The sequence below is a fragment of the Haliotis asinina genome, chromosome 3 (assembly GCF_037392515.1).
Source record: "Haliotis asinina isolate JCU_RB_2024 chromosome 3, JCU_Hal_asi_v2, whole genome shotgun sequence".
NCBI classification, from domain to species: Eukaryota; Metazoa; Mollusca; class Gastropoda; order Lepetellida; family Haliotidae; genus Haliotis; species Haliotis asinina.
In genome coordinates, this window is record NC_090282.1 from 22,266,904 (window position 1) to 22,283,020 (window position 16,117).

Below are 16,117 nucleotides of genomic sequence, written 5' to 3' on the forward strand. Positions count from 1 at the left end.
ACCCATTGCATGCACGTGAGTCACCAAACATGCAGTGAAATGTCAAAAGAACAAAAATCAATGTGGTTGGACTAAGCATTCGTTGATATATTAAAGAACAGACAGTATCTTACGTATGGACAACATATCTTACGCACGTGCAAGCGTTATTTCATAAGTGGGCTTACCATTCTAATAACAAGTGAGTTGGGTTTTACGTCACATGAGCATTATGTCAGCCATATAGTAGCAAGATGAAGTATTCTTTATAACCATTTTAAAGGTCACATGCAACGTAAAACACATCTTTGCAGATTCTGATACCTTTCGGTATGCACTTAACACCTATCGGGCTTACAAGCCATAAACAAACAGCCGGCTAAGCATGTCGGCAAAGGAACCAGTGGCCAATAAAAAACCCCGTTACACTTGACTGCACGCCCAACGGTACTGACTCGGTTCGATATTGCGGCTGCTTTGTTTCGAGGGACGTAAACCCAAGTACAAAATATTCCACTTTTGATTTGTGATTATACGCTTATAATTCTGTTTGTTCTTTTTCACAATCAGCAATGCATTTTATATATCATAAACAAGTGATTACTGTTGTTTAATTATGTTTGATTTTTTGGTTGCATGTGACCTTTAAACATAAAGTCCACGTCAGTATATAAATAAATGAATATATATATATATGCTCTTGTCTGAATGTGGTGATATTCTCGCCTCTGAATATATAACATATGTTACAATTTATGATGCAGTTAACAATGAGGTGCCCGCTCACGCAGCAAAATAGATCTTTCAGATTTCTAGCACCTTAATGTGAATCCATTGCAGTTGAGAAGTCCACACAGCCAAGCAGGATATGGTTGATGGTGAACACTTCATCGCAAGGGACATATATGGGGGGTCCATCACCATCCGTTTTCAGCAGATAGTCATAAGTAAACCGATTGTGACCAATACGACATCGTCGTAAAATCACCTCATCACGTCTTGATTGACAACTTATGTAGGTATAACCAATCGTTGACATCAATTCATGAAGTTTATTTCTTCCTACTTGGGTGTCCAACCTTTTATGCATGAGGACCAGAGTATGTGTTTTGATAGCATGTTTGAAATTACTATATGGGGTCAGCAGTGGAAGGAGTTTTTAAAGAGCTGCTTTAGCTTCAAAATTGCGTTACCTGTTATGCCGACATGACCAGGAGACCAGCAGAAGACAATGCCACATTGGCTAGTAGAACGATCTTTGTGCTAAGATGTTCGGGATGATACGGCGCCTTGAAGTAACATTTTGAAGTGCTCGAAGGCAAGACAATGAATCTGTAAAAATGGATGGAGTTTTTGGAATGGTTCTCTTGTGTAATATATGTCAAAGCTGTGAATATAACTTTGGCCTCAGCATTGATTCTCATAACTGTCACGGTTTGAACCATGTACATCTATAGTAAGCATGCAAGGCTGGCGTCAGGAGATGATACCAGAATGGGCACTGGAAGCTTGGTCTGGGGCAGGTCCAAATTTTCTACCCGGGTATCCCACCCCTATTACCCTACCCGGATATCCGATATGTTAATTCCTGTCAACATTCTTTTGTAACCTCGGAGATAAAACTTTCGAGCTTTCAAAATATCTTAAAGAAGCATTATATTCAAAACAGCTGTCAATAATGTGTAAATCTTCACAATACAACCATAAAACCATAAAACCATAAAAGAAACCATAACAGAAAAACGAAGCAGATGAGACGTGGTCTCACACGAGGCAAGTGAGATTGTTCAGAATTGCATCCGTTCACATAGCCGGAAGGATAAGTCATGTGACCATGAACCTTCTATCGCCCCACAGCCAGTTTGGGTCATCCGGGGTAATAATAATCAGATGGTATCACTTTGAATATGCCCCTCTGTGTTGTAGAATTCAGAGCATTACAAATGCCCTTATGATCATTACATTGTTTAATGTAATAATCACTTGATCATAACGGGTCCGGGTATTGAGACGGGTACTCGAATCCAACGTCTTACCCACCCTTCCTGGGTACCCGATTTATCCGTTCCATCACTAATGGAAGCCATTAAGGCCCCCGGAGATAGCCCCTTTAATGCATATGTTCTGTTCCGCAGACAAGCATGATGAACGTGTGTCATGCTGCATCTGATGACTAAGTTTGATGAGTATGTATTTAAACTTATTTCAATAATTTAGTTAGTTCGGCTGAAAAAGAGGTGTACAGTTCACTCATGGTGTTATTAGTAATTAGAACAACAGGTGTCCGGTTGGATTTTCCCAAGCTAAAAATATACTTCCTGGAATTTTTCAATGCAAACAAATAGGTCATTACATGAGCATGCGCATTAGTGATATCCTGAAGTAGCTATAGGTAGGTGAAGGAGTGTTGCCACCGATAATTACAAGGCTCTGCCTACAGTTACACCTGTGTGTCACAGGTAGGTGTTAAATAATACGACATTATTGAATCTTCATTCGACGTATTATTTTGCCATCTGTCGTTGAAAGACTCGGTTGTTTAGTAGATGATGACAGAAAGCGTTGAATGACGTAGAGTATCAGTATATTTTATCACAAACTTCGCAATAAGGGGCTATCGGGGAGGAGGTAGCGTTTCCGTTGACTAACTGAAAGTCCAGTTACGGACTGAGTGACATATTAAGAATGAAGATTTTTATGGATATGAACTTCTTATTATGAGAACACAATGTTTCGGAGTTAATGCTTTCTCCTTCACCTGATGCTTACTAATTCATCAGGTGAAGGAGTAAGCATTAACTCCGGAACGTTGTGTTCTCATAATAAGAAGTTGATATCCATAAAAATCTTCATTCATATGTATTTCACTTCTAAATGCCCTTCAAAGACTTGAGTGATATATTGTTCAGTTTATACAATCATGGATGAAATCGACCGGCCATACAGTAGCGATTGGTGACAGGAATAGGATCCTAATAGTCATACTTTATTTTAAGAGCGAGTGAATACGATCAGACGAAACACATGACATCATGCCCTCGCTGTCAGGTTGTTGACGCTCTGTCGTGATAAGGGTGAGACATATCTTATGTGAAGTATTATAATCGCAACACTCATCCAGGCAAGCCGCGTGGTCTACTATGCGTTATTTTTTTGTGTCATTTTAGATGAAGTAGCCTGTGCAGATACTGTGACATCGAGAGATTAAGTCAGTAAACGTAGTCAGAAATACCGATCATTGGAGTTTCATGACAATACAGACATCCATAAACTGACCGTGAGGACTGTTTATAATGTTCACTGGTGGATCAAAGGTGTGGGTGGTTGCGACGGGTGTTGTTTCCCTTTTTGAAATGACAATACCACAATGAGGACTTTGAAAATGACCTAAGACCACATTGAACATTTTCGTTTTGCCTGGTGTAGCCAAGGGGGGTTCAGGGGGTTCGAATACCCTGAAAATCCCTCCCCTTCAAAATTCCCGGATCCGCACCCACGACGTTCTTCTTTTTCTCCAGTAGCAAGAGTATGATAATGGAAGCAGGCTGGTTCTCGTTAGGTCACTTCAAACACCATTCCTGTGTCTGGATTATTGCTGGACAAATGCAAGATGATAAGTGAAGTCATAAGCGTAGATATAGTTTGGGCACGTGTTTAATGTACTAGTATTATAAATCAAGGTTATTTTAGTCCACAGCCGTGATGACAATATATAGGCAAATTGCCATGTCCTTGCTGTTGATAGATACGGAGGTGTCGGAATTTTTCAAATGGGGTGACATCACATGGCCATGTATGCAAAATTTTATTATTATATTAATCGATTGTAGCTGTCGCAGTCAATACGGAACCAACTCAACACAAATCAATATGGAGCAGCTGTGCTGGTTGTATTAATCGCAGCTAAATATACGGAGCGTCCGAAACTATAATAGGTTAACAATACACTATACTTGGTCTGTCTCGTGTGGTTTATACAGACCGGTGTTTTCAACATTACTTGACTTGCCTACGCATGTGTTTGGAACAGTGATTACCTGGGTTGGAGTGAGCGAGTGAGTGAGTTTAGTTTTAGACCTCACTAAGCAATATTCCAGCACTCAGTAAGTAAATGAGTCTGGTCCAGATAACCCATTGATCAACATAAGCGTCGATACCCGCAATTGGGGTCAATGTGTCAACCAAGTCATCAAGCCTGCCTCTTACTAAATAACTAATTGATGATAGGGCGTAGGTGGGAATGGTGCTAGAAGGTTGAAGAATGGCTGGCTAGGGTTACGTTTCAATATAGGATTCACAAGGTTGGAGTTGTGGGGATTATAATACAGATTATGGTGTTGGTGTTGGTGGCAATTGGACTGAAATGTTTGATGTAGGTGAGGATAATGTTGGACGATACGGGTGTTGTTTGGGATTGGTGTTGACTTTGTGGATGATTGTTGGAATGGGAGGTGTGGCTTTTGTATTGGGCTGGGGAATAAAGGTACTGTGGATACATACGTCAATTCCATGCATCACTCCCGAATCAGGTTGACATTCCAATATAAAACTGATTGTTTTAATAAGGACAGCATACTGGTAAAACTAAAACATCGGTGTTAAGTCAGGGTTACATGGCTTATAGCGAGTCACCCTACTCAGCAGCTTAGAAACTCATCGCTAATCCATGTTCTATCTAGTTACTAACAAGACAGATATCACACCGCAACACCTACTTTTCTCGGAATGAACAAACATGTTGCAAAGTGCAGTCGATAACTGATTCGCTTATTACTATTACAAAGCAACAGCGGCAGCCCGTACAATGCAGGTACATATGTGCACGATTACTAAGACTGCTACGCCGTAAATCTTGACGATATCGCTACACTTTGAAACCGAAGTCTTCGGAATTTTTGGAATAGGTTCTTCACTGTACACATAACAGAAGAATTCTATGTACCGACACCGTGTTTGAAATCCACGAATTTATTTTGCAGGATTATCGATGCGTCTTGCATGTACGAAGCCATGAACATGAACAATGACGACCCGATGGAGAGGCAGCTATCTTGTTCTGTATGCCTGGAACTTTTCACAGACCCTATGCTTCTTCCATGTCTCCATTCGCTGTGTCGACATTGCGTGGAGAGGCTCACAACATCTGTCACGTCACAGACATTTAAATGTCCAGAATGCAACCGTCAAGTTGCTTTGGGTGCAAGTGGATATGCTAGTTTAAAACGAAACTTCCCTTTGAGTAGTATGGTTGCTATATACAAACAATCCCGAAAAAAAAGCAAATTGTCTCAGTCTGCGCGGACTTTAGACAACCATTCAGATCAGCTGATAACTCCAAATCAAGGTCTTCCCCCTACGACAGGAGACCTGCAAACGACGCTTTCAAATCCATATGGAGCCCAACAGGCAATACTTCAAAATCAGATGATGCAGGGCACTCTTCTATATCAAGCTCAGCAGACCACTGTTCCAAATCAAGTGTTACAGGACAGACTTCCATATCAAGCTCAGCAGATGACAGTTCCAAATGAAGTATTGCAGGGAACAAATCCCTATCAAGCCCAGCAGACGATGGATCTAAATCAAGGCACGCTGGGCACGCTTTCATATGAAACGCAGCAGACGACAGTTTTATCCACGTGCAGCACCTGCGAGATAGGACAGAATAGTCAAGCATATGTTTTCTGTGAGACTTGTAACATTTCATTCTGCGAGACCTGTCTCGGAGTCTACCATCCAGATGACATCGGCCATACACTAAAGCTGTTGCAGGAACCACCGCCACCAGTACATGTACAGCACCAGGATGAGGTACAAGATTCTACATGGCATATTCATCCATGGAAATAGACGGCAATACTCATTTTCCTTTGTAGATGTTAACTAGTGTAAAATTGAGGATTTGTGATATAACGGAGTGTGTAGAGTATTTCTGTATGTGTCTGTAGAATATTTATTCTTTGTAAATTTGTTAGTAAGAGACAGCAGCTAGAAGGATGGTGTAAATCGCATAAGGGTCCCTGCAGGTAGAAGATCTATGGAATTTCCCATAGCCACTAGTTGCTGGTGATCTATGGATCTATAAAATACTGTCAAGTCATATAGTGTAAGGATATAATATGAAATGCAAATTATGGACAATATACAATAACACGATTTTAATCTGGTATGTATAAAAATCATGCTTGAAAATAATCACATTCAATTCAAAGTTGAACTAAGATGAATGGATACTCAATAAAATATTATCTAAAAACATCTGATGATGTAAATACCCCCCCACCTCACACACACAGACACACACACACAGACACACAGACACACACACACACACACACACACACACACACACACACACACACACACACACACACACACACACACACACACACACACACACACACACCTCCCTGCACGTGTATGTATTCTCACATGGTGAACCTCATGTTTCAGCCCCAAAAGTGCACCCTCTGTGACACCACAGCCCGTGTGCGATGTCTGGAGTGTCAGATGAGCTTCTGTGACAGCTGCCTCCATGCCTTCCACCCGACCACGAACACAACCGTGGACCATACCCTGGCGGATGTACGACCCAAGCTTCCCCAAGGTAACCCACAAGCTGCACAGGTGGCGGCAAGACAACCGTCAGAATCTACGAGGAATCTCCAGGGTAACATCAGTTCAGTCGAGCCCAGGGTAGGTTCATTCGTTCGTTCATTCGTGCACATCACAAGCAGTCGATTAAACCTCCCCAATGTGGAACATAGAGCAGAGCGAACACTGCACTAAATGTACTGATTATTACCGTATATGGATCATATCCTGTGTATATACGCTTCCAGTAGGCATGGCAGGGAGTGAGTGAGTTTAGTTTTACGCCGCACTCGGCAGTATTCCAGCTATATGGCGACGGTCTGAAAATAATAGTCTGGACCAGACAATCCAATGATCAACAACATGAGCATCGATCTGCGCAATTGGGAACCGATGACATATGTCAACCAAGTCAGCAAGTCTGACCACCCGATCCCGTTAGTCGCCTCTTACGACAAGCTTAGTCGCGGCATGGCAGGGATCTGTAATGATATCTATATACTTGTCAGCACCATGGATCGTTCTCTCTTGCAAAGCTGACACGTCATGATCTCACAAACTCACTCACTCCCTCACTATCCAAATTCAGCGACATAACCACCCTCCTCAGTCACATATCAGCTCACTCGTTCATTTAACGGTTCTTCACCGATGTCCGCAGGTTGGTGTTAGTGTCGTGTCGGACCTTGCTCAGTTTGCTGTGGAGTGTACCTGCAATACATGTCAAACCACGCCCACACAGACGGCCACAGTTAGATGCTTGGACTGCTCTGTGAATCTGTGCAATGGGTGCGTGGGCCAGCACCAATCACAGTTCCCGAACCATTCTCTCATGGATATCAGCCTATCGCCAAAGACGGTAGGAAGCAAACGTAAATCAACTAAAAACAAGCCTGCGCCTAGGAAATCTGTGAATGTGCAGGTATGTATTGGGCTCAATTAAACTTCGGGAGTAGTTACAAGGATAAAACGAGATTGGAGACACATACACATATGGAATGAAAGCAGATGAATGATGCACACACACATTTAATGAAACAGCGGAATGGTGCATACTCAGTTATAAGGAAACAGCTGAAGGATGCATGTTCACATATAATGAACCAGCTGAATGATGCATTCATACATGTTATGAAAATTTGAATGATGCATACACACATATAATGAAACAGCTAAATAATGCAAGCACATATATAGGGAAACAGCTATATAATACATGCACACTGATAATGAAAGGGCTGGATGATGCATGCATACATGTTATGAATCGGGTGAATGATGCATACACACGTATAGGGGGCGGTGGGGTAGTCGCGGTGGTTAAAGCTTTCGCTCGTCACGCCAAAGACCCGGGTTCGATTCCCCACATGGGTACAATGTGTGAAGCCCATTTTCTGGTGTCCCCTGCCGTGATATTGATAGAATATTGCTAAAAGCGGCGTAAAACTAAACTCACTCACTCACTACACACATATAATGAAACATCTGAAGGATGCATACACACATATAATGAAACAGCTGAATGATGCATGCACATATATAAGGAAACAGCTGAATGAATAATTCACAGCTATAAGGAAACCCAATGTTGTATACACATAGACTCATATACAAACATGAGGAAACGGCTAACACATAAAGTGATATTAAGAAACAGCTAGCACAAATATTTGGAAGAATCGGATGCATACACAGATATTGAAGGTCAGCTGTTGCCTACACAGATATACGGAACAACTGACGGTGTGTTTGTGGAGATCCGTGTTGTTTACTGTGTGTGTCTGTATAAAGAGTCGTTTGTTTGTGTATGTAGATTCACATGTATGTTTATGACATTGTAGGACAAAACTGTAGAGGAAGATTGTGATGCGTGTGTGTATATCCATGGGTGTAACTGTGCGTGTGGATATCCATGTGTGTTACTCCGTGTGTGTGGACATTCATGTGTGTTACTGTGTGTGGAGATCCATGTGTGTTACTGTGTGTGGAGATCCATGTGTATTAATGTGTGTGGATATCCAAGTGTATGATACTGTGTGTGGGTATCCACGTGTGTTACTGGGTGTGGAGATCCATGTGTGTTAATGTGTAAATGGAACCAGGCCAAATATTTGAACCGTGAAGGAAAGTGTTGAGTATGTGTTTGCAGCTGAAGCTGGTAGAGGTGATGAACATTCGAGCTGAGGCCATGGCCGAGTTGTTACACGTTCTCCGTGATCGCAGAGGTTCTGTGCAGGTAGGTGAAGGGGGGCAACTCTTGTAACCTGAGATTTTCTTATTCCTCAAGCAGCCCGTGATTGAGAATGAGTAATGTACAGTTCAAAACAGGTCTGTGGTTAGATTAAAGCATATACTCTGATTGAAACATCATGTTTGACAATTGTATATTCTGACAGAGTCGTATATGGTTCGTCATGCAATTATACGGTGGTAAATTCGCTGGGAAATTCGCTGGTAATAGTTCACAAACGTTGGTTTCATTCCACCAGGCGATCACTTTTCATGAACGCTGGATTCATGCAACGACCAAACGCTCACCTTTGACAAACAATGGTTTCATGCCACTAAGAGATCGTAGTGGACGAATGCTACCAGCCGATTGCATATGACAAATGTTGGTTTCATGCCACCAAGCGATCACAAATGATGAATGGTTGTTTCATGTCACCATGCAATCGCAAATGACGAATGTTGGTTTCATACCACCAAGCGATCACAGATGATGAACGTTGGTTTGATACCACCAAGTGATCACAGATGATTGAACGTTGGTTACATGCCCACAAGCGATCACAGATGACATAAATACAGTTACATTACGGTTACATCACACTTGCGCGTATATGGTTACGACATATTCGCAATATTTGGACCTTGATTGTTGAAGACATTTCTCAAACTGTACCTTAAAACGTGTTTGTCTCAATCTGTTTCAGAGAACTGCGAGATAACAATGACATGGAACGTACAATACATTGCAAGTAACCTGATATTATCCCACCCAGACATTATCACTGGTGATTAGCGCTCACTCAGTCCGACTCAGCGACACCATGGTTTCTGTTCTATTACTATGTTCGTGTGAATTCATGTAATGAGCTGCACATTAAGGCGATAACTAACACTCTACAGGAACACACGCACATAATCAAGTATGTCCAATATCGTTAATATTCTTTAAGGGGTATTCGTTCAAGTTATTGAACTGTTTGATTGGCATTTTAGAAGTTTGTGAGTAATAAAGAAGTGAGATACTTTATAGATGACAAGTTGTTTATTTGACATGATGCGAAGCAAAACGGTATAAGACTCTGTACCGAAACGTCATCCGAAACCGCATCATATATGATATAGAAGTGGTCATTCATACAGTATAATACTTTCTTATTTCTACTAATGGTCTAAATAAACAGCATTATATAGAAATTGTAACAACGTGACAATATGTTTTGAAAATCTAGATACTCAACTCAATAATGAAGTACAAATGCATCTAATCAAGACATCGCATAGTTTTTACCTTAAATTCAAATACTGTTTTGTCGATGGTCTCTAGTGTCGAAGTAAACGTTATTCCGTGCGAATTCTTTATTAAGCATCACTTTACGACTGTGTCGAACCTGTTGTGACTCGGTACATTTACGTAAGTCTCTTCAACTTGGACACAGATCTTTGGATAGATAGGAATTGTATTGTATGATTTTTACTGGTCTCCATTTTGATCGCCTTCAGGAGTATACCAGTCACGTTCTTGTATACGTATATATGTAGTGGTGCTACATCATCGCTCAGATATTGCTTCTGCTTGGTTTTATTTAAATAAAAATCATAAAAATTCCCCATAATATATATATGGGTATTTTCAACGTGTTATCTTTGGAATATATTTGCTTGACTTAAGTTTTCTTTACTCAAAGCTCACGTACTCGAATGTACATACAAACTGAAAATACGATATGTTCAGCTGTAAATAAGGGAGGTGACATTATTCAGATAAGTGAATTGTGTGTTCTGTGGTGTAGGAAGTAATATTCCAGAGGATTGGCTCTCTCCATAGTTTTTAAATGGGCATACACCAACGAAGCCACGCAAACTCATCATATCATATGTCTTAAGCTCCATTCTTCCGAGGTTATGCTTTCAGGGTGGTGGGTGTCCGTCGACCATAAACCATGTCTGTGTGTCAACATATACAATGCCTGGTTACGAATCTCGTCGCCAGTAACTGTTTCTCGGACTTGCTTAAAGACCAATTACTCTTCGTGTAACTGAAGGTATAATTGTACTACTGTACTACTATTTATGATATAGGATATTTATATAGTGCACATATCCATGCACTAGTGCATGCTCAAGGCGCTGGTATTTTTTCCCTCGATCACTGGTTGTCAATCTCAACAGCACATGGTATTATCAATATCAACTCCCTGGAGAGTATGCAACTCTTGCTGCCATTAGGCGCACCGAGTTTTATTGTGACTGTCTCATCCTAACGAGGTACCCATTCTTAGCTGGGTGGACTGGGACACATAGTCACAGTACTTTGTCCAAGTTCACTGCACGTTGCTGTTCCCGCAACTACGTGTTTGCGCGTATTCATGCGGCCACCATCTGGTCATATACCAACGGATTCGTGGGCTCTTTTAAGTGCACAGGGTTGTGTACTGTACAGTAGGGGTTGTGACAACACTGAAAGAGTCTGCTCACAAAGTTGACTCCACGGTTTTTAACACCCGGTCACAGGTGGGCTCGATCCCGACACCTCAACCTCGCTGGATCACAAGCCAGGCGCCTTAGCCAGCTCGCCCACCACACCCCTCAAACCCTTCTCAAACATTTTGGGAACATATAATACAATCGTAGTGGTACAAAAGTCACAAATGAATCCGTATATACCATACTGCCAGGTGTTTTCGTTAAATCAGGATTTCTTAAATCACCTTTGATAAGGTAACATGGGTTACTGAAGATCAATTCGTTGCTCTTCGTGGGTCTCTGTGGTAAACGCGTGATTGATATTAAGAGCAACGTCCGGCACCCTCGGGTTGCGAAGACAGGTAATGAGCTGTCACGGAACCTGGCCACCTGAACTATGACGTCACCTCGAGACACATGAATAGGGGGACCGAGATTCTAATCCCCACGTACACCAGGTAACACTTGCCACATTAATGCAATACTCGCTACTTCAAGATGGGTATTTTACAGAACGGTATTTCATAGGTAATATATTATTTATGATGTGTTTCACTCAGAATATTTGATGTTTTTGTCGGACTGACACAGTCTAGTATAGTCTAGCTGTATAGAACAATTTGAAACATAAAACCCCACGTTATTCACAAATGAATAAATCTTGTAATAAAATATGTACAAAAGTCTAAGGGTTTGTTTGTTATTTAACACCTCTTTCAGCAATATTCCACCTCTATGGCAGTTGTCTGTAAATAACCTAGCCTGAACTTGACAATCCAGTGATCAGCATGATGAACAGCAACTGCACAAATGGAATACGATGACATGTGTTGACCAAGTCAGCGAGCCTGACCATCTGATCCCGTTAGTCACGTCTTTCGACGAGCATGGGTTGCTGAAGACCAATTCAAACCGAATGTCACAAGAGACAATAGCACTGTATCCCTGTGGTCGTATATCTAGACCTTAACACGAACCTTCGTACTAAGTCTAAGAACGGGGTCGGGGGTTATATATTCTCAGAAGAAAGATGTCCTGAACGTATCAACATTCATTTCATAGAACAACGTTCAATATAAAGTATCACTGTTGTTAAACCTAACTCTCCAATATGGTGAAGAGTGACTGTTGAGTAGAACAACAACGATTATTCTGGAAACTATGAATGCCAAATTCAAAGTTGAGGATTGGGAAGATAGTTTGTATTTGAACACCCTCTCCTTGGTATGTACATAGGTATACACGGGTTGTCGAAATGAACCACCTGGGTTATAACCTGGGCATGTACAAATTCAAATAAGTAGCTTTTGAAAATTAGTAAAAATACAAAATTAACAATGGTACGATTGACTATTCAGAGCTCAAAACCACAGTTAGGTTTTCGAAACAACTCATAACGCGTTGGGAGTTGAATGACATAACTGAGTCTGCAGATTTACAAAACCTGAATGCACATGGAGAATTATACAATGCACAAAATGCTGGCAGGTAAAAGGGGATGCATATCTCATTGGACACGAATTGGTTTGTCTTTCCTATGATCATCATCGCTATATTAACCACCATATGTTCTCACAGTGATAGTCATAATGTCCTAACTACCTGTAAGATTTTATTGAAAAGTGACATGAGGCGATAATGTGAGGCTAATATAAAAAAACTAATAACTGCTACAAGTAGTGTTACCGTTAATTGAAGATGTTTCGATGGCAAGGCTAATAACAAAACGTCAGGGTTATACAAACAGGTCACAATAAGGACATAGAAGACAAAGCCGTATATAAACTGCCCGGCATCCAAAAACATCTTCGATTTGCTATCGAAGCCCATGACGAGACGTGTGGCTCGTAAAACCTAATGTGGGATGTCTTCTTGATGCAATGCAAGTTATACAATTACACAACCCACAAACTGCACCAACGAGTAACAACCTTTATGAAACAGAAGAACTTGCAGAGAAATGTGATGAACTTTCCAGCCTACAGATAGAAGTACTCGACGTCACACGTCATCGACGCAGTGATGGGCAAGGTCTTTTGGTGCTGCTGTCATACATCACGTAAACTTTGACGTTTTCTTCAGAAAATCTCTACTAAGGAGCATGGACAGCATCTCATCTCTGTGGTTGTGCTTGATTCTTGAATAACAATTCTTGTGAAGTGACGAGCATGGCTCCAGTAAAACAGACCACGTGAACTGTGTGAAACGTTACAAGTCTGACAAACAAACCCCGTCTATTCAGTCGGCTACTCGCCTTCTTCAGGGATACAGATACTTTTATCCAGGTATCAGTTCGTCCTACGTGTCTCTTTCATCCCTTTTAACCTTTTGAAGAATCTTGGAGAATTAATTGTCCATTATAAGTGAATCCTTTACTGTTCTTAGCTTTTACACTCACAAAGGTATGCCTTTCTTGAGAAATCGAGATGGATTTGATAGATTTCGTTGATGTTTTTGATTCTCAATACTTGAATATGCAGAAAGAGTGCAAATAATTGTTGTTCATTCATAAATGTATATTTTATTGGTGTTGGCTTTCACACCGAATCCCTTTCGGGTGATAAATGACATATTATTTTGCGTTGTTGTTTTTGATTTCAGGAAGCATGCAGGCAGGAACTATGCAACAGTGTCATTCTACTAGGTTTTGGCCAATCAGAGACGCCAACATTGGTTTAATCAGTACATCACTTACGGTTTTAGTTCTTATAACTGATCTACTCATGAAGCATACTCGGGGTTGAGTGAATATAACAAAGACGTTATTGTCTCCACAGTTGGTCATTTCATCAGACAGATTAAGGTATTTTCAGCCTTCAACATGTATAACGAATCTGAGAATGTTTCTCTGACCTGTGATGTTCCAAGGCGCCTTGAAGGAGCCATATTCTTAATTGTTACTTCTGTTGGTTCCGTCATGGCTATTCTTGGAACCATTGGCAATTGCATGATAATCGTGGTGTATATCAAAACCAAATCTTTGAGAGCAGTTCCAGGCAATATTCCTCTTATTAATGTGGCTGTTGTAGACGCAGTATGTTGCACACTTGGGTTCCCCATCTATTTAGTTTTAGAAATCGTGCCGCTGTTGCGATGCAATTCAGTATTCGTTGAGTTTAGAACACCTTTTCTGGCTTACATTTTCATGATGTCTTTTGTTTGTATTTCATTAATTTCTTTCGAACGTTTCTTTGCAATTCGGTTTCCCTTTGTATACTGCGAATTTGTCACAGTGAGAAAAATGTCTGTTGTTGTGATTTTGTCTTGGATATTTTGTCTGGCGCATATTCTTGCGGGAAGATGTTTTGGAGCTATATATGGTCCCCAAAACATTTACGTGTACTTTACTGGATTTGTCCTGAGCATATTGCTGATCCTGACTTTAGCTTTCTATGGCTACGTTTACGTCACCAGCAGAGCCCATTTACAACACGACAAGCGGTATAAGATCAGAACAACAAGTCAATCTCAAGCAGCTGTTCTGATGGGTTTTGTGTATGGCATATCCTGGATTGGTCCTCTTGGGATTTGGATGGTAGACAGACATGTGAGCATACCGCACTTGGTGGAGGCTAGCATCTTGTTTTTACTCATCAGTCCCGTGTCGAACGTTTGGGTATATGCTTTCAGAATGACTCATTTCAAACAGGTATTTAGAAAGGTTTACAGAGGTTCCAGAGTAGTCCCATTACAACGTACTACTGTCTCCTTTTTGGATGCATAGACATCCCACGACATGCCCATACTAACATTCCCTGAATAAGACTGAATTATAAGTTCATCATTCAACAGGGTTGATCACTGTAAAGCTTTAAACTCTCGTTTGCCATAAGTGACAGAATACATTAAATCAGGTAACCTTTGTTTCTCCATGCTTTTTAATCAAATTCAGAATAGATAATGAACTACATGATGACAGGTCTCATGAAACACTTTCTATATATCTCACCAGATATACCATCATGCTCATGTTTTAGCTGATCTGTCAAATTGCATAGTTATGTCTGACACGTTAAAACCTATCAGAACACTCGGTTCTGATTTGAACCCTGTTGATGGTTTTCGTTCTGATCTTTAAGAAGAAACTTGAGTTTGTTCTTGAATTGTGTCACTATTTTCGGTAAACGATGTCGTCAAGTCAGCTGTAATGTCACGTAAATCTAGTCAGTGATTTGGAGCAATATTGTTTCGGGACATGTTTATAAGCACGCATAATTTGTGCTTTGTTTGTGTTTGGGATAACATCCACCAATTTGTCATGGTGACTTGGTGTACATATCTTGGTACAACTATTTTAGTACTACTTACTTTTCATGTTCTTTCCTACGATGTTGTTCCTATTTGTACCTTAGTTGTAATAAGTCTTAATATCTGCTGTAAATTTTTGTTGTACATTCTACATATATAATATTCAAATTTGTGTGTGTGTGTGTGTGCAATCATATCCGAATAAAACGATGAGTACATACTCTTGTTTATATTATGTATATCTTATGAATATTATCTTTATATACTATACTCATCATAGTTCTTTCCTTAACTTGATTACTTGTGTTTTTCAAGAACAGTTATGATTCATGGATAACGAGGAATGGCGAAATATCAGATATGATGTCATTCTTCGTCAAATTCAGCGACCGGTTGACTGTTATCGGCTTTGTTTTAAAACTCTTTGCCAAGTCCTAGAATAAGAAGGTAACATAATGAAAATGATGTTTAGTCTAACAGAGGCCAATATGCTTTCAGTTTCATTACGTCCATACGAAATGGCATCAAACCATTGAATTATACCTTATCCTATGCAGCTGACACTCTTCAACAAGATTTCGTGAATGCCAAATATATCCAT

The 16,117-nt window shown here is 40.5% G+C and overlaps 1 protein-coding gene across 1 annotated transcript; it reads left to right on the top strand.

The window, feature by feature from the left end:
* The first annotated feature begins 2,338 nt into the window (after positions 1-2,338).
* On the top strand, positions 2,339-11,951 carry LOC137276660 (E3 ubiquitin-protein ligase TRIM9-like). The gene is made up of 6 exons (XM_067808277.1): positions 2,339-2,438; positions 4,959-5,790; positions 6,433-6,675; positions 7,235-7,495; positions 8,723-8,809; positions 9,510-11,951. The coding sequence occupies exons 2-6, from the start codon at positions 4,978-4,980 to the stop codon at positions 9,522-9,524; spliced, it is 1,419 nt and encodes a 472-aa protein (XP_067664378.1). The 5' UTR covers positions 2,339-2,438; positions 4,959-4,977; the 3' UTR covers positions 9,525-11,951.
* Positions 11,952-16,117: the final 4,166 nt, after the last annotated feature.